This window comes from Anolis sagrei, chromosome 4 (genome assembly GCF_037176765.1).
Source record: "Anolis sagrei isolate rAnoSag1 chromosome 4, rAnoSag1.mat, whole genome shotgun sequence".
NCBI classification, from domain to species: Eukaryota; Metazoa; Chordata; class Lepidosauria; order Squamata; family Dactyloidae; genus Anolis; species Anolis sagrei.
In genome coordinates, this window is record NC_090024.1 from 37,202,191 (window position 1) to 37,227,462 (window position 25,272).

The 25,272-nt window shown below is 39.0% G+C and overlaps 1 protein-coding gene across 3 annotated transcripts in view; it reads left to right on the top strand.

Annotated features, from left to right (window-relative positions):
- The first annotated feature begins 455 nt into the window (after positions 1-455).
- CNGB3 (cyclic nucleotide gated channel subunit beta 3) overlaps positions 456-25,272 on the top strand; it is a 77,760-nt gene continuing 52,943 nt past the window's right edge. For 2 of the 3 annotated variants that reach the window (XM_060775567.2, XM_060775569.2), the window contains exons 1-3: positions 456-684; positions 5,854-5,950; positions 16,395-16,515. In XM_060775567.2, the coding sequence (XP_060631550.2) occupies positions 565-684; positions 5,854-5,950; positions 16,395-16,515 (338 nt within the window). In that variant the 5' untranslated portion in view covers positions 456-564. Of the gene's footprint in view, positions 685-5,156; positions 5,244-5,853; positions 5,951-16,394; positions 16,516-25,272 lie in introns of those variants that run through there. The other variant, XM_060775568.2, reaches the window with a different exon arrangement.

A 25,272-nucleotide genomic window follows, 5' to 3' on the forward strand; every position in this document is an offset into this window, starting at 1 on the left:
AACTTGACATACTGAAGCCATAAACCCTCATAAGCCCAACCACCCTCCCTTTCTCTGAAATGCATGTATCAGGACCACAGGAGGACAAAAGCAATTTGGAGAACATATAAACTACTATAGCAAGGCGAGATATTAGTCAATGTATTATTGTTATTATTATTATTATTATTATTTTCATTTCACAGTCAGACTCTTAAGGCCTTTCTGGTTAGCTTTTGCCTCCAAATTAGAATTATTCTTAAATGAGCAGTGCTATATTCCAGCCAAGACACAGAAATTAATTGAACATTCTGTTCCATTTGTTGATATTCAAACTCTGAAGCCTCAAAGCACATTTTAAGCATAAACCTACCCATACTTTCACTGCAGTCTATAAAACAAAAGAAATGATGGCAAAGAAAGCAGTCACTGGAACAGCCTGTCTTTGCAGGAGGTTACTAAATACCAAACCTAAGCCCTGATTAAACAACTAATTGGCTTGAACAGTCATGGCAAAGGAAGCCAAATGCCTTTAGCTTTTAACTGTAAGAGACCAGAGGTTTCGGAACAACTCCGTAAGTGAAAATGTTTAACAGACTGAAAGCAAAATTTACCAAAGTGATGCCAAGCCCATCAGAGGAAAAAGTGAACCATGATCCAGACCCTCCAAAGCCATCACCTCCACCTCAGCCACCTCCAGGCCAGGTAGGACTTCATAACAGATTCTCTTTGCTGACCTTATATTTGTTTCTGACAATGAATGACATTATTTAAAGCTGAAATGAACAAACTGTCAAAAGACTTTGCTTATTCATTTCCAGTATTGACATTTCTGCTCCTTGGTACCTATATTTTAGTTTATTTTTTATTTTGTGCATTCTGCTTCCTATCACTTTATATGATTGGACAAGTATCATTTTCTGCAACATTTCAAAGCCAAACAGAGGCCCCAAGTGATCTTTTAACAGGCAGACTGTCAGTTTGTGCAGATCCAATCATACATATATTTGCTTGGGAATGAAAACGCAAGGAGACACGAAGCTGAAATGACCTAATTCAACTCATGCTAAATCATTATGGCACCGGGAGTAAAGGAAATTTCAGTTCACAGTTCCAGTGGGCTTCAGGATAGAGTTGAAATTTTCCAAGAAAGAAATTCTCATTTTTCTCCTGAGCAAATTTGCTTCTTAAGATTAATCTTTATCACAGAATCCCAGCAACAGGACAGGCCTGGGGAACAGGGGACAATAGAGGAACTTGTCCAACTTTGTTGATTAATAAGGGATAAAAGGGACCCATTTCTGGAATCAGATTAACCAGTGTTCTATGTTGATCCTTCGACTGAGATGAGTTGAATGTACTATTTATGGAGTCTCAACCAGGTTAAAAGAGATTCTGAATCCAAGATCCTTTTCATTTTTCTTAAATGCCATTTGTCTCTAACTCCATCAATACCACAGTTTTAGAACTCACACTAGACATAAAAGTCAAAAAGAATAATCTGGTCTAAATTCTCATAACGCTATAGCTCTTATTGCTAACAGCAGAACCTGGAAATGTCTCTCTTCTATGTAACAAAGAGAATCCACCCCAAAGTTACTATAGTAATATAGCTTATTTTGGAAATAAGTCCTGCCCAGGTGGCTTTTAAGAAATTGCTGTATTTCCAGTTCCAACTTGTATAAAGGTTAGCTAATATGCTGGGAGCCCCTGGTGGCACATGAGTTAAACCGCGGAGCTGCTGAAGTTGTTGACCAAAAGGTTGCAGGTTTGAACTCAGGGATCAGGGTGGGCTTCTGCTGTCAGCCCCAGCTTCTGCCAGCCTAACAGTTCGAAAACATGCAAATGGGAGTAGATCAATAAATACCTCTCCATCGGGAAGGTAACAGTTCTCCATGCAGTTATGCCGGCCACATGAGCTTGAAGTTGTCTACAGACAACACCGGCTCTTCGGCTTAGAAATGGAGATGAGCACCAACCCCCAGAGTCGGACATGACTGGACTTAATGTCAGGGACACCTTTACCTTTACCTAATATGCTAGGTAACTAGTCCATCTCCTCTGTGGATGAGGTCAGCACCAGTCAGCATGGGCACTATTTATCCATGACACAGATGAGATTCCAAATCCCAACGTTACCCTGGGCACATGGAGCTGGAGCACATGGAAGGTATTACTGGCAGCCCTACATTGGTCTGACAATGTTTGAAAATCTCCAAAAAGTTTATTCAACTGAGTTAAGGTGGACAGAATGTGTAGTATGTTAGATGCTTTAAATAATATTTTATAATTATGAACAATATCTGGTGTGCTATAAAACTGTGCAAACCTTCCACTTTAAAGGCCAATAAAGCAGTTTTTGATTAACCGTATCATGATGATGTGGCTTAAAATTATTATTCTTTTTTTAAAGAAGAAACAAATTATTTGCTGTTAGCTCTGAACCATTCATCTTAATTGCTTCTTTGTTAGCAAAGAGAACTCTGCTTCTGCTGGTTAAAGTGGCTTAATTGAGGCTGTGATCCCAAGTACATTTTATGAGAAGGGTAATTTCCACAGGAAAGTAATGTCACTCAACATCCAAATAAATGTGTTTGTGATTGAGATGTAAATGTATGCAAAAAGGCTTGACATGAAGGGAACTTGTTTCTTCTCTAAAAAAAAAACAATCAAAGAAGCTGAAATGAGGATTGAAACAGATGTGAGAGGGGAGATTTGCTATCTTCTGATGGGTTATTTATCTTTTAAAAAATAAGCAGAGGACAACAAATTCAGAGCCATGATGGCAAAAGAGAGCATTTGAAACCTGAATTAAGACATATTGCAGCTTGAAGTAAAGGGTAAGATGATCTTCCCTCACCTTCCCAATTCTGTGTAAAGGGAAACTACATTGGAATTTTACATTTTTACTCAGATGATGGGATACAATGTTCTTCATCATCTTGGGAAAACAGACTGTGTGGGACACACAGCTCTAACCTCCAGCTATCAAGGACTTTGGAGAAATATGTCTCACAACAGCTACCACTGGCCTTTCAGCCCTTATGGCATTTGGGAAGGTAAGGACCTCTGTAGCTGAGAATTCAAAAGGTCCCACCCTAAACTATATTTCCCAGAATTCTGCAGGTGTCAGAAATGCAGGGCTGCCCACTTTAAAGTCCTGGTGTGATAAAATGGCTAGTCAAACAAAAATTTCTGTGGCCAAAAAAAGACAGAACGTGGCATCCTATGATTGATGGTGCCACAAGATTATAATGTACTCAATATTTGTTCATTTGTCGTGTATATGAAATAGTAGATGCCATTTTATGAAAACTTCCGGATAAGATAAATCTAGTTTCTGTAGGAATGTGTAAGTAGATTTTTTTTTACAAAGAATAATATTTATTCAAGTACCAAATTGGTTAAATTTATTCAACAAATTAATTCTTTCAAATATTTGAGTTTTTCTTACAATACAACAATTCCATCTCTTCCAAGATTCTTGTTTTCTTTTCTTAACAGCAGTCACATACCAGGCAACTTGATAAGTGATTATATTTGTCACACAAAAGTGGATTGCAGTATACATACATTGTTCACAAACGCCACTAGGACAAGATGAAAGAAAAAACTCTCTGGGATAAGCATCAAGTGGACATCAGAGTAAATAATGCAATACCTCCTCCACACAACCATTTCAACAAATGTGCAAGTATCTCCCATCCAAATAGGCAGATGAACTTGATTCTGTGAAAAGCTTCCTCAAATATGTTTTCACAGTTTCACTCCAATCAAAAATATTTTCAATGTAATTTCATTCCTAGGAAGCTCTAAGAAGCACACTCTCTCAAACAAAATAGCAAAACAAGAGATGAATTACAGGCAGTCCCCGAGTTACAAACGTCAGACTCATAGTCACAAATGGGGGTGAGACAACAGGAAGTGAGAGGAATCTACCCCCAGGAAGGAAAATTTGTTCCTGAAAGAGTTATCTTGAGGGAAAGGTGTATCCACTGAAGCTTTTATCACCAATACTTGTTTCCACAACAAAACAAAATTTTCAAAATCCAATTATCACTGGGACAGAAAGTGTGGTGAAATCTTCTGAACAGGGGCACAGACAACAAAACAAACACAACAGGGATGTTAACCCTTTCCTATGCTACTCAAAGCATACACACACACACACACACACATACATACATATATGCAGGAGTTATACTTAAAAATATACCTGTTCCGACTACAAACAAATTCAACTTAAAAACAAACTTACAGAGCCTATCTTGTTCATAACTTAGGGACTACCTATTGCCTGCTTCTGGTTCTCATTTTTAAATCCTTTTTGCTCACCACAGGGAAAAATAGTGTGTCTTAGGAGCTGATAAAGTTGTTCCCAGATGTTCCAAAGTTGCCCATCCTGGTTTAGATGCTTTCAAAATGAATAATTCCAAACATATTGGTCTGGTTATTCTCTCAAATAAGTGTAAACAGATCTCCTAGCCAAGACTGGAAGTTTAATTGTCCCAACTGATCCTTGCACTAATTTGCTCCTCAGGAGGCAGAAAAGAGCAAATGCTTCTATGGCATTAAGTACCCCAGAGTTAGATGTCTATTAGAATAGAACAGGGGTGGTCTTTTGTGCAGGTAGTGAGGCCAGCTTTTGTCCTGTGATCATACTCCAGGGGGGTCATGCATATCTGTGCATCTAGCTTCAATGGAAGTTATTCAGAGTCACCATTTTTAATCAATTTGATCAATTTCTTCAGCATTGTCCAGTGTTCTAGGGTTCAATGATAAGTGGTTTGAAGCACTGTGTTTGTAAGTGGTTTGGAAACCTTTGGGGAATTGGTAGGGGAATTGGTAAAAGAACTGGAAGCTTTGTTGGTTTCCAGAGATTTTCAAGGCTCATAAAGATGTGGCCCAGAAACCCCAGGTGGAATGGCACAAGTTGCTAAATCCTGATCATGTTATGAGTATTGTCTTCTCTGACTGTCAGTGCTGCCTAGAATACCCAGAAAAAAACACTTCACAGGATTATCTTGATTGTTTTCTAGGATCATGGCAAAGATAAAACCTAAAACCTTCTGCATAGAAAGTATGTTCACTCCTACTGAGCTATGGCTTCTCCCTTAACTCTAGGTGCATATAGATTTCTGGCAACCATACTAGGCAGATTTAAACCTAATCCCTAAATCTGCCTTCTAGGCTATAATATTATTCCTTCCACTCAGGCTAAGCTTTCCTTTCTTCTTTCCAAAGTCTTTTCCTCATACAGAATGGTGAGTTTCCTCATGCACACCTCAATTATCTCTTTTATCTCTTAAAGATTTATTTTTTTTAAAGGCAATCTCTTTTTATTGAATTGTTTCTGTATTATAGATGAGAACTATTGACTTGAGTAGAGAATTCATAACTGAGCCAACATGTAAACAGGAAGCAAAATATGTCCTGTATTTGTGGATTATTGTTTATTTCATTTTTGCTTTTAGTATGTCTGCTGGCACATGTATGCAGTTGGAAATTCTGCATTTAAAAACTCCGTGTGTCTAGAAATGAACTGACAAAAATGCAGTGGAACATTAGAAATTTACCAGATTGTTTCACTGGATCTCTTGCACTCTACTCTCTGTTTGGGAACAGCAGCATCTAGTTGTCCAAAGTGTCCAATGTGCATCAATACTGAAGTATTGAAAAATAATGCAAAAGCAATGGACCACTTGAAATTAATATATTTTTGTACTACCTAGTGTATGAGATATGGGATGTGAAAAAGAAGAGATACAGAATGCTGAGTATTATACTTTTAGACATAGGAAATGATTAGTAATATATTTTGAGTTCTGTTCTTGAAATTCATATACTACAAGTGCTTCTGTTGGTCTTTTAAAGGAAGAAAATAAGCAAGAAAAGAAAGAAAATGAGGGTGCAAATGGTGTTCCAAAGAAAGAGACAGAAAACACCACCCAGCCTAATTCCAATCAACAAGGTTAGTAACAGAAATATATAATGGGCTCCTCCAGATCAGCAAAAAGCTGAGGATTGGGCAAAGTGCTAGCTGTAGTTTATCCATGGAATGTGATGGGTGTCTGATAGCCATACAATGCTCTTCTGCTTGTGGTATTTTTCTTGTGTTAGAAACAACTAGAACTCTCCGCAGCATCTAGATTGGTTTTTTCCTTCCAGTGGGTTGGGGTATTCATTTCCTCCATTGCTCCTGTTGTACTTTTATGTGTTCCCACTAATGATCATAGAATCATGGACGACGAATCTTGGATTGCGATTTCAGTTACGAGATGCGTAGGATTTTTATTGGTGGCCCAATAATTTGTACTGTATATGTTGTTTTATGCTTTTAAATTGAATACTGTTTTTTTAAATGTTGTAAACCGCAATGAGTCGCCGACTTAGGCTGAGATATTAGCGGTATACAAGCGTATAAATAAATAAATAAATCGTAAAAGTTGAGAGAGATCCCATCCGGTGCAACCTCCTGCCATGCAGGAGCACATAATAAAGCACTAATGACAGATAGCCATCCAATATCTGTTTAAAAACCTCCAGAGAATGAGCCTTCAACATACTCTGTATTTCACTGCTGAACTGTTTTTACTATCAGAAAGTTCTTCCTAATGTTTAGTGTGGAATCTCTTTTCCTTTAGTTTGAATCCACTCCCTCTTCAATATGAAATCATTTCAAATATTTAAACATAGCTATCATGTCACCTCCTAACCTTTTCTTCTAAACGTGCTCAGCTCCCTAAGTTGTTTCTCATGGAACTTGGCTTCCAGACCTTTTACCATTTTGGTCACCATTCTTTGGACACCTTCCTACATATCAATATGTGTTGGTGTGAAGAATGGTAATGTGACTTTTGTGCTTTGCACAAAATGTATTTCTCTCATTACATTTCTGGCTTCCAGATTCAACATTGTTCCATCACCTTCCTGCTCCCCCACCTCCTTCTCTCTTTGTTCTATAGTTGTAATACTAAAACAGTATAGTTCTGTGACTGCAACAAAAAATAAAAATAAAAAACCAAAATGGCAAGACAGAAGAACCTGATACAGTACTGGGAGAGAAGCATCAGAGAAAGTTTTGAGTTTATCTATCAACCAGTCACTTTATGTACACTCTGCACTTTATTTATACCCAATGTGAGGTATTGGTAGTGCCTGTGTATAGCCTGTTTCCCACCACCACCACCACCACAGTCAGAACTGACTATACCATAATGTTTTCAGTATCTGTGTAGGAATATGAATGTTTGGTTGTGAAGAAGGCTGTCTCATTCACAGGGCCACCTTAAGTCAAAGCCAACTTGGTGGCAATTAACAACAACAAACCAGCAGGTTATTGTACACCCGTATTGTGTGAAATAGCTCCATGCCATAAACAACTTCACCCGATTATTTTGATTTGGATGCTTTTCCTTTTTGGTTGGCAGCCTTGAGGCTGAGAGCTAACACAAATGAAGCATAAAAGCAGCAACACAAATGAAGCAATGGCCACAGAAATCTCTTAATAAATTGTTGAGAAATAACCCAAATCTATAGCTTTTTATATTTATCAGAGGATTTTGGTCACTGAGATGTGTTGAATTGCAGTTCCCATCATTAACAATAACGGTATACCCAAACCTGACATTCTTTAAATATTATAGAGTAAAATGGAAGCTTCCTTGAATAAGTGTAGTACAGACATATAGCATCAGCAAGACTGCAAAAATGATTATTTTTATGCCATGGGAAGGGAACCTATGGTTGATGGGCTTATTCTAGCCCAAAGAGGTCTGGAGGAGGCTCCTCCCTGATCCTTAGTTGCAAATTGGGTTTTGTGATCCACAGCATTAGAGATAAAAGAGGGGAGGACTGACATAAAATGTTAATAATCTTTGAAAGACAAAGGTCATAATGCAGCCAAGCAGTTCATTCTGTTATGCTTCTCTTGTATATCAAATGCTTATATAAACAAGTAACCAATTATAAGGGGGGACTCTGAAAAAAATGAAATTACTATAGAAGTGGGTGATCAATGGCAGAATGATTCAGTTGCCATATAAGCAAACACAGAGAGAGACATACACAGACATGTGACTTTAATAAATAAAACAAATAGAATTTCATTATCAATATCTTATATATACTAAAATAATGTTTTATCTCATTTTAGGCAGATGATACAATAGCCATAATCAAAGAAAGGGAAACTTCTGAGATCAATGTAACCATGTTTCAGCAGACATTTTATGTAACTGATGTGTTCATTGGACAGAACTTGTACTGGCAAACTAGGACTCCTCCTCATAATTAAATTTATTGTCAAAATGCTTAGGTTTGCTGCTTGAAATGCCATGATGGCTAATGGCTACTGAAATGTTGAATCCCTCCAGTATGAAAGAGAGATAACTAAGGGGTTGAAATTATTTGTGAGATAGCTTTCAGCACCTTGGATAATTACTTTGAAGTTCTAAGTAAACTCAAAGTGTATTTATTGCCTCCTTGACATGAAAGTCACTACACACTGTTGCTTAAATCAGAAACTAAGGACACATCCACACTCTAAAATGAGGCCATTAGCTTTGTCTGCCAAAGTGTGCATCACCAAACTACAGTTTCCAGAGCTCCATAGCAGGGGCTGTAGCAAATAATCTGGTGTCAAACTGCATTAAGTTTACAGGGTAAATGCACACCAGGGACCTCATCAATGGGCAGGGGGAAAGCAGGGGACAGTGGAGGGAACCGTTAGGCTCTGTTCCCTGCCATCCATCCTCTGTCTTCACTTGTCATTTTCCCCTCCAAATCCATCTTTCCTTGCTACCTCCTGACATTCCTCCAGGGGCTCTCTGAGCTAAGCTTCTCTCTGCTGCTGTAACAGAAGCCCTCTGGAAGTTACCCAGTGTCATGTAGTGGGTTCCAGGAGATTCTGTTCTGGAGTGGAGAGAAGCAGGGAGAAGGTGTTCTTCTCTCTGCATCTGATGAGGTCCTAGGTGGTTACCTTATAATAAATCTACATTTAGCACAGGTTAATGGGGGGGGGGGGGTAAGATAAGGCCAACATGGTTTGGGATCAAACAAAGTTACTTCGTATAATTTCTAAATTGGAAGTGACAAGGAAATAGAGAAGATCTATTGGGTTTAGAAAACAGCTACACCTTTATCACCTTTAAGAAATATTTCAGTAAATGTTTGCTAATGTATGTAGTGAGTCAGAAACTTTTTTTTCCCAGCATGCATTTCAGCATGCACTTCTCAGCTGTCAAGAAAGAAGACAGCTGAGAAGTTTGGGGAACAAATCATCAAGAGAATGGGAAACTGGCACTTAACGCTGTCTGTACTGATTATTTAGATGCACTTAGCTTCTATTTGTACCAATTATGGAATTACTAGTCAGAGAGTCATGAACCCCATGGTGGGGACAAAGCCAACTCAGCTTAAAGGTAAATGAAAATTCAGAGTCAAACAGAAATATCAGGATTTTAGATAACCATAAAGAGACCATTCCTGGCAACAATTATTATCTTCTACATTTATGGTATTTTAAATACAAAGTAACATGCACTGGTAATGTAGCAGAGATCTCTGAAAGACCTTTACTCCTGCCACTTACCACAACCACAATCTATCTGGTTCTCCCTGACAATGGCCACCCAACAAAGGGCCTATGGATTGAAGACAGATATAACCCAACACCCAAAAGGCTGCATCTATTTCTCCTTTCCTCCAAAAAAAAAATCACATTGTGTGTTTCAGCCACCACTTTTAATGGCTGGAAGTGGCAACACATCATCTCTGGTTGCCTCTTAGGGCCCTTCTAGATAGACCCAAAATGTGGGACATGGGAAATTATACAGCCAGATATTCTTTGGGGGAAAATGAATGTCTTTCATTCTCACATACCACCTACAGTGAGGATTTCAGTTATATTCAGTGGGAACAATGAAGCTGAAGAGTGGCAATAGTGGTTATCATCTTTCACCAACATCACCATCCTGTCTCTATAAGCCCAGATTCTACTAAAACAATGAGCCTTATACAACCCATTGCCACTTAGGGAGGGTCCAGGAGTCTACAATGCTTTTAATTAAGCAAAACCAAAATGTCATGGCAGAATCTGCTGGGTGGGAAAGACCCATATGATAGGTCTTACATTGCAACTAAGGACCCACACAAACACTGCAGCTATGTGGAGTAGGAGCTTAGCAAAGTATCTTTCATCCACTTTTTGTGCTTGTGCAAGAAGCCTGAGCAAAGAAGTCTCAGAAGCTGTGGAACTTGAAGCATATAAGAGATATGATTGATATTATAATGAATACTCAGCGGACACTGGGTTTCAGGGTTGTGGCTCAGTGAGTACTGTCAGTCAAGGAAAAAAAGCCCTTTGAGCATCAATTTAATTCCTCCTCATCTCCTGGACACTTAATACTGATCCTCTGTTCTTTCAACCAGTCACTATGTAGGCTTGTGGTCTTAGGGAAATATATGCATTGTCACTCAAGATTAGTTGGAGCTTCACATATTTAATAAACTTGCTTACTCTTTTTCAGCTGTAAAAGGCTAAAATGTAGGAAGCTAATCCTCACTTCTGATTGTTGACAGGAAAATTCTGTTCTACATGTGTGTGTGATTCTTTTCCTCCCTTCCGCTCCTTCTCTCTGTTCACAAATCTTCTTTGGTCTTGCTAATCCAGGAAAGAGAATCTCAGAGTCAAACAAGACACTATGCTAAATGTGCATCTAACAATGAATTTGGAAGCTTTTCTATATTTAATACCAAGGTGGAATTGTAGGGTTTCATTAAAAGATCAGTGTACAGAAAATAGATTTAAAAAAATTATACGTTTGATTCTAATGAGATTGTTTGCTTTGCATATATGACTTCTACCTTTTTGTTTGATTGCTTGTTTTTTAATGAGAATATGCTTTCATATTGAATCCAACCCATTGAGATCAGAGGGGGGGGGGTCTGGTCCACCCTCCTTCTCCTTGGTTGTGGAGGTGTATTTGCTGATGTCGGCAAAGTTGCTCAGTGATGGCTAGAAGCTCTCTGGAGCTGACATTTGGCCTCCAGAACAACAAAAACAGTAATCCGGGTAAGGGTGACTGTCCAATTGGGCCAAAACAGGTTTCACTCAGCTGGATGGTCTATCTAGATTCCACTTCTCCTGTTCACATTGCTTTGTGGCACAGCATCTGAACAGCTCCATGGAATCTGGAACCAGTCTGAAAGATCAGTCCTTCAGACTTGTCCTGGATTTCAGTAGGTGAGTATTCAATCTAAGAAAGCTTAAGCTACCAACTTTGTTTTCTCGGGTTAGTCTCTAAGGTGCAACAAGATCCCTTTTCATACTAACTGTCCAGACTAACATGGCTATGTCTTCTTATTAATGTTGCTAGCACAGCAGTCTTGAGTCTTCTCTTTCCACAGCTCTCTATCCACTTCCACATCTCTCAAGGGTTGGAGTAAACTATTCCTTACCTACTCAATAAAAAATCAAAATTGCTGTTTTAGCATGTGTTTATATGTGTTTGAAAAACAGAGAATTTATAGTGAGAGAAGGAGGGAGATGGAGGAAGAGAAAATGCATCTTCGAGTCGCCAATTTTTTTTAGAACTGAAGTTTATTGCAAAACAGGTTACAAAGCAGTGTACTTTCCAACTCGTAAATTACAGTTTCTGGATAGCTAACTGTAGTTTACTATAGACCCAAAGCAGAAGCATCTAATCTTTGTAGTGCAAGAGGCTCAAATGGAGGTGGATAAACCTGGACACTATGCCTTGGTTAATGCAGCTTAAGATTGCATTAACTTTCTTTAGTAATCACATCATGCTGCCAGCTCGTGTTCAGCTGTGATTGACTGAGACATGGAAAATTACCGTATAATGAGCAAGGATTCTAGCCTGAAAGCAAATAAATATATTTATTGACTTGTCCAGATGGATAATATATTTTCAGCAGTACTAGGGGAGCTGAGATGCAGAAGAAAATACTTGTGTTTCCAAACTTAATATCAAAACCATCATTTTGGAGGCAAACATCAAAATATATATGCTTGACTATTCAAGGGTAACAGATATTTACATCTCTTGCAATTTGCATACACACTTTCTATACCAGTAACACAGACTTTATACACTTAATTGATTCTCTTCATTGTTTCCATAATTACCAAGAACCTTATAAAGACAATATAATCTAATGGTATCTTTTCATTTACCTAGAGGGAAGAACAAAGTAGAAAAATACTTAATACTTTATATCAACATTGACATTAGGGATTAGCATTGGAAGTGGTTATTAAGATGCAAAGGTTGAGTAGTTACAGAGTACTTGAATTTTTAGATACAGAACTATCAGAGTTGCTTACTGAGAGAGAAAAACAGACACCTATTTTCTCCAACAATATAATTTTAAAATGTGTAAAAGAACAACAAATTATTGGGGAAATTGCTTATTGTAATTGTGGCTCAGAATGGTGTAGTAGTTTGCGGGTTATGACTCTGGAGGTCAGGGCTCAAATCCTGGCTCAGCTATGGAGACCAACTGGGAGACCTTGGGCAAGACACGCTCCCTTGTGTATCTTGGGCAAGCCCTCTATGAACAAAGTTTTCAAAGAAACCCCTATGACAGGATTACCTTAGGGTTGCTATAAGTTGAAAATACCTTGAAAACACAAACAACCAAATTTATTAGTGTTACAAAAGTAACATTTTAGTCTCACAAACACCCTATAGAGTAAGCAAGGCTGTAAAGTAACAGCTGCATTACCCAATAAACCCCGTAGCTATATATTTTCTATCTTTAACCATGCCACATTTTCTAAAATATACTTCGTGGTAATTGCTTTTGTAATAGTAAGAATTAACAACATTGAACCAGCCAATGAATTCTATGAGATAGCTCAAGTTGGAATGTCACCTAATATAGGCTTGCAAAGCTAGGGAAGCATATTTTTCAAACAGTGGAAAGAAGTGGGAAATGGAAACATCAATGAGTGGAGAATAGTCTTTCCAACTTGCTACAGTCTAGAAGGGACCAAAGAAACATAATAAATTCCAATATGAAGATTTGAATCTAGCCGTTCCTCATGATCAGAGTTGATATTTGGTATGTCGACAATAATTGTGTTGGGTGCTGTGAGTTTTCCAGGCTGTACGGCCATGTTCCAAAAGCATTTTCTCCTGACATTTTGCCCACATCTATGGCAGGCATCCTCAGAGGTTGTGAAGTTCAAAATCTCACGACCTCTGAGGATGCCTGCCATAGATGTAGGTAAAATGTCAGGAGAAAATGCTTCTGAAATATGGCCATACAGCCCGGAAAACTTACAGCAACCCAGTGATTCTGGCCATGAAAGCATTTGACAACACAATAATTGTGTTCATTCCATTCACTTAATGAGTCTTCTTAATTTTGAAGTAACAATTGGATTTGGGCTCTGATTTTTTGTGGAAACACAGGTTTTTCATCCTGACTTTATTTTTCCATGGAGGAAAATTCAAGTATGTATTACAATTCTAACAGAGCAAAACACATACTTGAATTTGTAAATTGAATTTGAATTGTAATACAATGGTTGCTGATGACACGATAAATAAATAAATAATTCAAGTATGTGACAAACTTTGTGAAGTGGTTCCCTGCATAAGGACCTCTTCACATATGTCACCAGAATCACCATGCATCATGGCAAATCCAGTGGTACATGATGGGGGAAACCCATCGCCCCATTCCTTGCATTGCCTGACTCATTAGTTGCCCCATCCCACAGGGGGGAGCACTGACAGTCTGATTTCCCACTGTTGATCGCAATTGAACACGGGACACAAGGTTTTGTACCTAAACCAATGTGGCATTCACATAGTAGCATGAACTAGCATCAGAAAGCCCCTTGAGTATCACTGTCATACTGTAAGAGAGGGGACAGGCAACATTTATTTATTTACTTACTTCATTTATATCCTGTCCTTCTCAACCCCAAATGGGGCTGAGGGTGGCTTACAAAAAAGGCACAATTTGATGTCACTTTTACATACATAAAATAAAACAAAACATATACATTAACATTAATAGTTAAACACAAAATCTTAAAAACAGTCACATTAAAAATCACACAGTCCAAAGGCATATTCCAGGAGCCGTTCCATAAATTGCACTATTCCATAGTCACTTATTTTTGCAGATCATTATTGCATTGTGGATTGCTGTCAAAGGCTTGGTCCCACAACCATGCCTTCACTTTCTTTCTGAAGGACAGGAGGGAGGGAGCTGATCTAATTTCACTGGGGAGGGAAATCCATAGCCAAGGGGCCACCACTGAGAAGGCCCTGACTCTCATCCCCACCAGTTGCACCTGCAACGAAGGTGGGACTGAGAGCAGGGCCTCCCCAGAAGATCAGGAGGTGCTCTATAAATGTTTTCAACTAAAACTCCCATCAATTGCACCACTGGTTTTCAGGAATTACAGATGCTATAGTCTACAGCATGTGGAATTGTTTACTTCTTCATTGTTCAGCTAATTTCCTTGAGTCTGAGAGGGACTGTAGCACTAAATAGGTGGGGACATGGAATAGGCAGAGATAAAGAGTCGCCTTTGGGCTGAAAAGGGCGGGATAAAGGTGTAGTAAATAAATAAATAATAAATAAAGAGGGTTCTCGTGACTTATCTAATTACTTATTATATCCAAATCAACCACTAGAATTGAAGGTAGTCTATATTGATTGTTTCTTTATAGACATCTAATGTGGGCTGTGTGGTTTTATTTTTCAGGTATTGTTTGTTTTGAGCAATTATTTTGATTTGTCACCAACTCAAACAATAAATCTTTCAGTGTGAGCAAAAGTAATTGTAATAAAATTAATCAAGTCCTATTAATCAAAAGGCCTGATTTATGACTGGACTGTTTCTCAAATCCAATGCATCTGAAAAACTACAGTATGGATTTATGTCTTACAATCTCTCCACCAGGCTTTTTCCCAATAATCATCTCACGCTTTTAAGATTATGCTGCATCTCCCTTATGCAGAACATCAATATGACGACAGAACCTATGTTTTCTGGATTAGTTTTAAAATACCAAGTAAGATTAATTAGAAAAAAATAATAATCTCCAGACAGTAAAATGTCATCTTAAAGGATGCTTTCTCAATGAGTCAGTTACATAGAATTTTGGTCCAATTTGCAATTCACATACCTATATTAACATCTATCTTGTAGCTGTTTTACAGCCTATTTTTCAAAACACAAATCCAGGAAGGCAAAGAAGTGTGACAGCCATTATTAGTGTAACAATCATCGAGTTTTATAAACATCATTGTGTCAGAATGAGTAAATCAAAATATACCTGTGGGTGAATATTTCAATCTCATCATCTTCCAAGAACATTCATCTGAAAAGGAGATAAAAAGAAATCTCTCCAGACTCCTCATGTACCTGATTCAGAACTTATCTTTTCTGTTTTTATAAGGGAAAAAATCAGAAGTGTGAAGAAACAGACCCGTGTCTGCTCTTTCTTAAACAAAAGCCATTGCTTTTTCAGTGTGATTGTCAAAGACTGCCTAATGCCAACTTGGCAAGGAAATTGTGGTGGATGTAATCCATCATATCTGGAAGACACACAAGTCACAAAACCTGGGCCTCAGGTTTTGCCATAGTGTTACACCACTGTGCATCCAAACTCCCTAACTTTATCCCCTGGAGGCCAGGTGGCCTTGTGTTTATGTAGAGCATGGCATCCTTTTTTTTAGTTGAACAAAATACTTTTCAAGAGGAGTGCTCTCACCCTGAGATCACCCCCCCCCCCGCCCCCGCTACTTTCAGCTGGAGGGTCCTACAATCCCCTAGCCATTTTGCTTCTGGTCTTCATTTGCTGTCACCACTAGTAGAACAATATCACCAATACAGGCCCATAGGATTTTGTTTCGGGGGGAGCTGAGTTTGATTCAGTGGGGGCTGAGTCTGAGTGAAAGAGAGTCTACCCTAGCAAACATTTTGTAGTGTTACCCCAATACCCCCATGCATATGGGATATATTGAGCATGGTGATCAGATCATGATATGAACAAACATAACAGTTTAAATAATGTACCAGTAAGGCCTTCTCGTGGACCACCATGAGGATTTGGGGGGGGGCTGAACCCCCTCCCAAGCCCCCCACCGTACCAATATTAGGTGGTACTCAAGCAAAACATGTGTTTGGGGAAAAAATGCAAGCCTTTATTTCATCTTTCTGGAACCGAAGAAACCTTTCTGCTCTGCCAGAATTACAAAGCCAGCATGACCAATGTCCTTGTTTGCTGGGGACAATGGAAGTGGTAATTTGAAGTAACTTTCTCACTTTTTGTGGAGTTTATTGGATCAGCAAAAAATAGCTCTTCGTTTTCAGCTTAAGCAATGTTCTGTAATAAACAGCACATCTATTCATTTGATCCTAGATGCAGCCAACACTACAGCAAAAGTTCCTGAACCCTCCCAAGATAAAAAATCAGCAAACCCTCCTGGAACAACAAACCCAGAAGAGGTACAGCCAGTCAAGGAGAAAGAAGAGGCAGCTGAGTAAGTAACACGGATGACTGGTTCATGGTCATTCATAATGATTCTAGTAATGGAGGATTGGAGCTGAATAATAATAAATTCAGAACTAAAAACTATAAATATTTTTACTTTGGTGCATCCAAACAATTGGTTTTGCAAATAAATATTTACTGAATGGAACTGAAACAAATATCAAAGAAATAATATTATTAAAAATCTGTTGATGACTGCAACATTTTAACTTTCTAGTTTTTCAACCTCTTCACACGGCCCCTGGGGCCATGTCATTTTGCCAGTAGTCACCTGGGAAATGGTAGGCATGCTGGGCACCTTGTGGCGCCCCACACACCCTCCTCCCCCCCCCATCATATGGTGGGGATGGGACAAGGTGTGTTTGTGCCCTGTCCCCATCATTTGGGTGAAAAGGAGGTGACGTGTTGCCATGTTGCCCTTTCCCCCATCATATGGTGAAAGGGGCAAAAAAAATATCTGATGGAGCTACCTAAAACACACTTTCCCCTCCACTTTGGGAGAAATGGGAACTGGGCCAAGCCCCTGTCCCAAAGAAAGAAAAGGGGCCATAAAAAAAACCCCGTGTGAAGAGATCCTTTTTGAGTTTCCAATATACTCAGCACTGGCCAGCTGAAAAGTCCGCTCTGCTATAAGGCAGTTATAATACTATGATTCCACTTGAATTGCTATGGCTCATTACTATGGAATCCTAGGGTTAGTACTTTAGAGCGGGCTGTTTAGAATTCAAAGCCACTGAAGATTGTTTTTTTTTGTTGTCCCACCTTTTTCTAGACACAGACTCAAGGTGACTTTCAAAACTGAAACAACCACAGCTAAACAAAATATAATAAAAAGCATTGTACAGAAGTTAAAAATATAAATTTGCTAAAACAGAGAATTCACTAGCTTAGTATAAAGGGATAGAAAAGAGGGTTGTCATCCTAAATTCTCTACAAAAGGAGTTCCTGAGCCTGAGATCAGCCACAAGAAGGTTCTCTACACCAGATGTACCTGTGAGATTGAGTGAAAAAAGGGAGAAATCTCTCTAGATCTAAAGACATGAAATCTAGAGAGGCCCTTCTCTAGAATTAGGAAGGTATGGTCCTTCAAAAAAGCCAGGATCCAAAATGTATAAGGCTTAGCAGGTCCAAACCAGACCTTTAAATTTGGCCCAGAAAGAGACCGGCAGCTAATGGAGTGTGCTTGTGTGCTTCCTATAGCGAGACCCAGTTATCAATCTGACTGCAACTGTTTGTGCCAACTGAAGTTTCCAAACAGAACACACTACACCAGGGCAGTATCCAGAAAAAAAAATTCGGGAAGGGTTGACAATTTCGGGGGGGGGGGGGGTTGAAAATTTCAGGGAGGGTTGAAAATTTGGGGGGGGGGGTTGAAACTTGCCTCCTAGCTCACGCTGAAGCAAAGAGCACAGCAGGGGGCAGAGCAGCCTTCAATAGCTGCAGCTCCACCCCTGTCAACCACCTCCACCAAGTCTGGCCTCCTTAATGAGAGCATTCAACACACACACACCCAACTTGGTTGCTTCACTACATTGGCTATTGCTGCAAGTAATGACAGTGTGAATAAATTGTCAATATTTGCTTGAGATAGTGCTTACAGTTCTGGAGGGACTCTTAATTTTTTGCATCTCATAGACTTAGCATGGGGATTTGGTTAACCAGTTAAAATTCATGAGTAAACCAGGTTTTTTTAAAAAAAAATCTGAAACATTTCAGGGGGGGGTTGAACCCCTAAAACCACCCCCTCGCTACAGGCCTGCACTACACTATACTACCCTACCCTACCGTCCCCTAATGAGATGCAACTAAATAATGTACCACCATGGCCAAATCCAATATCTCCAGGAACAGACATAAGCCTGAACTGTGTGAATGCACTCCTGTTCAACACCAAGGTTTGTACTTTTGGATGTATATTTAGAATTCACATCCATTGAAGATAGATCATGTTTTCTCCCAGTACCAAAGTAGCTTGCAAAAATACAGACTCAGGGCTGAGTCCAGAAGTCTACCAAGTTCTAATTGGTGTAACCCCATCTCTAGTGTTTCTGACAGAAATTCTTGTCCTAAGATTCCATAGGCTCCAGCCATTGTGGTGAAAGTATAATCACATAATATAATATCATAGTACAAAACGCTACTTGTTATGATAATAAAAAAACAGTAAAAAGAAATAGTATTCTTGTATACACAGTGGTTTTCCTGTATTTTGAGGATCCTAAAAGTTGGAAATAGAGTTAAACTAGTGATGGCTGCCTTTCTTTTAGTGCAGTCAAAGCATCTATCTCTAGACAAAACAGGTCATTTATATTATTTGACCAAATATGATTGGACCCTGTCATGATGGTGGCAGGGGTGGTGAAGTTATTCACCGTACTTGTGGTGTTTTGCAATCCACGATGGAGTAGATCTCTTGCAACTTAGAGACTTGCAACTTAAAAAGAGATGGTAGAATTAAATGGAGGCAACTTCTAAGAATGAAAAAACATTGGTATCAATGCCATCCTATACATGCCCATTGAAAAATAGGTCTCACTATTTTCAGTGAAACTTACTCCCCACTTACTTGTGTAAGGAAGAGGTATATATACACCACATGCTTTGCAAACCACACCAGATTCAGTGACTGGCATCTTCAACATAGAGCAGAAAGGCTGAAACCCTAAATAGCAACTGCCAGTCACTGTACACTGGCACTTTAATGATTTAGCAAGTTAAGGGACTAATGCTGTCATTCAGGATAAAACAGCTCATTATGTTTATAGCCATTATATATATATATACAGTACTGTAGTTGTAGTAGAATTTGGGGATTTAGGGGCTGTTTCATTTATGTCTTACCTGCCATTCCAGTACAGATCTGCAAGGTGTAAACAAAAGTTAATAACCAGAGCAAAACATTACCTGCCTAGACCACTGCTTCTTAAACTGTGGGTCACAACCCCAAATGTGGTTCTCTTAGCTCAATGTCGGGGTTCCAAAAAAAATCTAAATGTCACCTAATGGCTGTTTTAGGCATTTAAATGAATCAGTTGTGCAGCAAATGCTTCAGCTGTAATTCATAAAAAGGAACATCAGCCTGTTCACCAAGGCTTGAAAATGCAGATGTTTGATTTTTATACCTATTTTATGTACCTGGGGTTTTGTAAAAAATTATTGTGCAGAAAGGGGTTGCAAGTAGAAAAGGTATAAGAAGCCCTGGTCTAAACAACATTTCTCATAGTCCCCTCCTTAGCATGGCCACTGGTTATTCGGATGGAGATACTGGACATTGTAGTCCAAAAAACATTTTTCCAGACCCTATTAGTACTTAGTAAGGTCAATTTAAAGCAGAAAAGCAGGACAGTTAGTGAAATGTCATCTCCCAGATTTAGACTCCTCCTGCTGTTTCTGTTTGCTACTATAAAGGCTGCTCAACTGCATTTTGATCTCTGCGCTCCCTTTACAAAACACCATTTTTAAAGTTTCCATTTTGAAGGAAACTTCTTTTTTATTTTGTTTTTTAGCATATCACCTCGGGATGAAGAAACTAATTTGTTATCCTGTCAAATGATTCAGTTAGCTTCTGACAGACAAGGTTCTCACCCCAGAATATCCTCACAGTCCATTAGCAAGAAAAATGACACCCTTTTTCTGGCTTTCCATCTCAGTACTTCCTCATTTTAAAAATATACAGAAATAGATTGTTATGAATATTAGCAAATAGTAGATGTAGACCTAGTTAGAGTTTGTCTAGTCACATCTGACTGCCATGTCTGAAAGCGGTTGGCACACATGAATGGTTGATGGACTGAATAACAGAATGATGATTATGCTAAAGATAATTCTAAATGCCAGTTGTCTAATTATTTCAATCGGGATTCTCTCTGAGTCCTGCTTGTCTATCAATGTGTTGTTATTTTGTCTCATAATAACAGCACAAGAGCTATTTCCATGAAGAACTTTGTGATATTTTTAACTTTACCAGTTTCTGAGTCATGGAAACATGATGCCATATTGCCATGTATTGCTTCCAAGTGCAACAAGTAAAATTAATATACCATTTGTGTCAGCAAACAAGACAATGAATCCTTAATAGCAGGAAATGAAGCTGAAGAAGACAATTTTAAATGTTACTCTGAGGTTATGCAGGGAAGCTTGTTCAATGGAATCTGTTATAGTTTCCTTGGGACATTCCTTAATAAATGTCATTTATTATTTATTAATTAATTTATGTCATTGGAATGAAAAATGGCAATAGTGAATTTCAGAACAGTGATTAAAGAAATGCAGGGAGTTGCTTTTCTGTATCAAAAGGAACAAATTCATCTATTTTCTTGCTTAGATCAGAAAAAGAAAAAAGATATTAAAATTCATTTGATGATTCATTCACAGTCACTTTTTAAGCACATACAGAGAGTAAAAATGCAACATTATCAAACAGACACTGACAGATTGCAGTACACACCTATAGAATCTGAACCAGACATTCTAATTTAATTACAAGTGATTCAAATGCACTGGTCACACCCATCTATGCGTTCAAACTGTTGCTAGTCTACTCATATATTCCAAAGATATGAAGGAATTTTCAAGAGCATTCAAATTGTGATGGCGCGAGTGGTGCCACCTATATGTAGAACTGTAAGTTGCAGAATTTGAACTGTTGTATCATGCTTGATTTTGCCTTTTTACTCTGTAAATGTATAGTTGGATAGATTGGTTATTTATAGCTGTCAATCAATGTTGTTTGCACCAGTTGAATTGCTCCTGCTCAATTGTTTGACCCCACCTCTTCCTAGAGAGCAGGACAGTGTTTCGTTTTCCATTCCACCATCAGACTTTCTATCAGATGGATGTGAGAGAGAGAGACTTGGATCGGAAGCCCTTGATTAAGTTACATCTCAGCACCAATTCTGAGGTTCTTACCCTTGAGACTTATGCTTCATGTTCAGATTAACCTGGACGACATTGAGAAGTCTCAAGCGCCTTCAAACCAGTTCTTTGGCACCAGAGGAAGGCTTTGTGCCCTCAAAATATAGGCCATTGGAATTGAGGTTGTGATTATTCTGATATTCACAGCCTTTGAGAAAGAGGGACCTGGAAAAGCTTCTCAGCTGCAAAACTCCTTGGACCCAAAACAACCAGAGACTGTAATGTATATTTTCCTTTACCCCTTTGAAACGTCCAGCTTATTGCCTTAAAGGGATAACTCTTTGTGAACAATGAAACTTATTTTGAGTTATCTACAGTGTTTTAGTCTTTGGGAGTTCAAGTTTTCCTAAAGGAGGGCAAGAATCAATCCCCAGGGGGAAAGATGTCACTTCCATGCCTCTTTCACTAAGAGTTATAGCCCCCAGGCGCGACGGCACACAGATATCTGTAGCTGCTGGTTGTTTTCCTTCTAAGGCACCCCAAAAGCAGACTATGCAATATATGGATTTTCAAATGGGTTTGCCATTATGAAGCATTCCTGAATAAAGTAAGCTGTTCTGAAGTAAGAGATTAAAGGTCACCTCATGAATTGTTTAAAGAACAAGAAGCAGAAAGGAGGACTAAATGATTAGTCATTACATACAGCTTTTCATCACTTCCATCTCTGGGGGATATGTATTCAGAGAAGCTCTAGTATAGGCTCTGTCCCCTGTCTTAGCATAGCTTTGACCTTTCAATTGCCCATGAAGAGCTATTAAAGAGGAGGCAGGGAGGGGACGTTTGTGGTGGACTATATTTCCTGTTTTTGTTTGTTTGTTGTATTGATTTTTCATTTTTCTCTTGCATTGGTTGTGATAGAAGGGGAAGAAATAGGCTATTTCAAGAGCCTAAGGATCTTATACTGAGTCAAATTACTTGTCTATCTAGCCTGGTACTGTCAAATTTAACTGGCAGTGGATTTCCAGGATACTTTGCACAACAGGTTAAACCTCTGAAATGCTGAACTTGCTGACCGAAAGGCTGGCGGTTCAAATCCAGGCAGCAGGGTGACCTCCCGTTGTTAGGCTCAGCTTCTGCCAACCTAGCAATTCAAAAGCATGCAAGTGTGAGTAGATCAATAGGTACTGCTTCTGTAGGAAGGCAACAGTACTCCAGGCAGTCATGCTGGCCATATGACCTTGGAGGTGTCTATGTACAATGCCAGCTCTTCGGCTTGGAAACTGAAATTAGCACACACACACGCACACCTCAGAGTCGGACACGACTAGACTTAATGTCAGGGGACACCTTTACCTTTGCCTTTTAGTCATATCTGGAGATCCTTTGACCTTATCCTATGTGTGTGTGTGGGGGGGGGGGAGGTAGTGTCATGTAATCCTGGTGTTTACTCTTCTAGCTTTGCAAATCACTATGTTCCATTATTCATTGCTTATTACATGTCATCTGAATTTGCTGGTTTCTTCATTATTAATCACTTTCACTCTTATCCCACAAGTGAGTGGATTCTCCACCTTCTCACCCTTTAAAAAAAGGGTCTTACTTCAAACTCTCTCAGTATCTAAATGTGTGTTATTAAAAGCAAAGAAAAATAGTGATCTACTAAAATAACGATATTTCTTTATATAATCATCTACTCCCCCCTCCCTTTTTATGACTGTTTCTAGCGTTTAACTGACAAATTGTGAAGGAGCTGACAGGAAGTTCCCTTGCTTTGCAGGAAGAGCTCAGTCATAAATCGTCCCTTCAATAGATTAGAACTGTTTTAAAATGGGAGGAGGAGGGGCTGGGATAAGATCCCTTGATATTACCTAGTGATGTCCCAGCCTCAATGGTAATCCATCCTGCTGAACTTCTAAAATCAGATGTTTTCGAAGTGGTATTGCCTCTTTTCTGGGAATAAGAGATCTTTGGATTAAATCTAGCATGCCTAATGATATTTCTTTGCCATTAGCCACTATCAGAGCAACAGAACTTTCAACCAGATCTTACCGGGAAGCATCTGGTAGCAGACCCTAGAGAAGGAGGAACTTTCAATAAATCCAGACATGACAGTGCTGCCAAATAAGTTACTCCAGACTTTGATTTCTTCTTTGCAATCGTTACCTTTATTTGTTTTTGGATTAAATGAGCTAGAAGAATTGCTTTGTAGCTCCTCAAAGCCCCATTCCAGGATGGCAGGTGAAGGCATGGATGTGGATGAAACAAAGCTGAGGGTAAAAATTGGATAGTCACAGGATGTTGGCTGAAGTATCGAGAATTGCTATATTGCTTTGCATCTAGTGGCATGGGTACAAATCTTATGAAAAAAATATTCATTTTGTATGGGAAGTCATCTTTACATGTTCCTTGCTGCTGCCAAAACTTTCTCATTCAACATGGCAGCATGTTATGCAGTGCTACTGCACCAAAACCAGCCAACAAGTGCATGCACTTGGACCCATCTTGCCATTTGAGTGGAGTATTAGTGACTCACATGTACAGGGCTTGATGAATGCAAAGCTGGAGTTAAAATAGCTGGAAGAAACATTAACAACCTTAAGATATGCAGATGATACCACTTTGATGGCTAAAAGCGAAGAAGAGCTGAGGAGCCTTCTAATCAAGGTGAAAAAAGAAAGTGCAAAAGCTGGGTTGCAGTTAAACATAAAAAACCCAAGATTATGGCAACCAGACTGATTGTTAACTGGAAAATAGAGGGAGAAAATGTGTAGGCAGTGACACACTTTGTATTTCTAGGTGCAAAGATTACTGCAGATGCAGCCTGCAGCCAAAAAATCAGAAAACACTTCTTGGGAGGAGAGCAATGATCAATCTCGATAAAATAGTGAAGAGTAGAGACATCACACTAGCATCAAAGATCCGCATAGTTAAAGTAATGATATTCCCCATAGTTACTTATGGATGTGAGAGCTGGACCATAGGGAAGGCTGAGCAAAGGAAGATAGATGCTTTTGAACTGTGGTGTTGGAGGAAAGTTCTGAGAGTGAGAGATTCAACCAGTCCATACTTCAGGAAATCAAACCTGACTGCTCACTGGAGGGAAGGATAGTAGAGGCAAATATGAAGTATTTTGGCCACATAATGAGAAGATAGGAAAGCTTAGAGAAGACAATGATGCTGGGGAAAATGAAAGGGAAAAGGAAGAGTGGCTAACCAAGGGCAAGATGGATGGATGGTATCCTTGAAATGACTGGCTTGACCTTGAAGGAGTTGGGGTGGTGACTGCTGATAGGGAGCTCTAGTGTGGGCTGGTCCATGAGGTCATGAAAAGTCGGAAACAACTGAATGAATGAACAACAGAATTAGTGACTCATATTGATGTACAAGCCTCAGTGGTGGTGGCAGCACAGAAACCTAGGAAGGGGAAATGGCAAGTCTTTTTCAAGTCCAAAATGCAGCATACATCATGAAATAAATGTCAAATGTGTTATAATTGTTTTTATTGTTGTGCCTTCCAGTTTGATTGATAGTGATTCTTAAGCAAATCTATTATAGAGTTTTTGGGGGCTGAAAAAGTGTGACTTCGCAAGGGTCCCCTATTGGATTTTCATGGCCAAACAGAGATTCAAACACTGGTCTTTAGAGCCATAGCCTATTACTTAAACCACTGTGTGGGCAAGTCAATGTGGGAGGCAAGACATAACAGGAATGACAGCACCTAATATATCTACTGTAGGCTGCCTTTTACCTGACTCGCTAGACTTTATGCACACTCTTCCTGTTTACCCATACTTTTCAGAAGTATTTCTGGATAACCTCCCAATCCTTTTTGAAATCATCCCATGATATCATAAAGCTCAGTTGCTGTGATGTCACAAACACCTATTCTCTG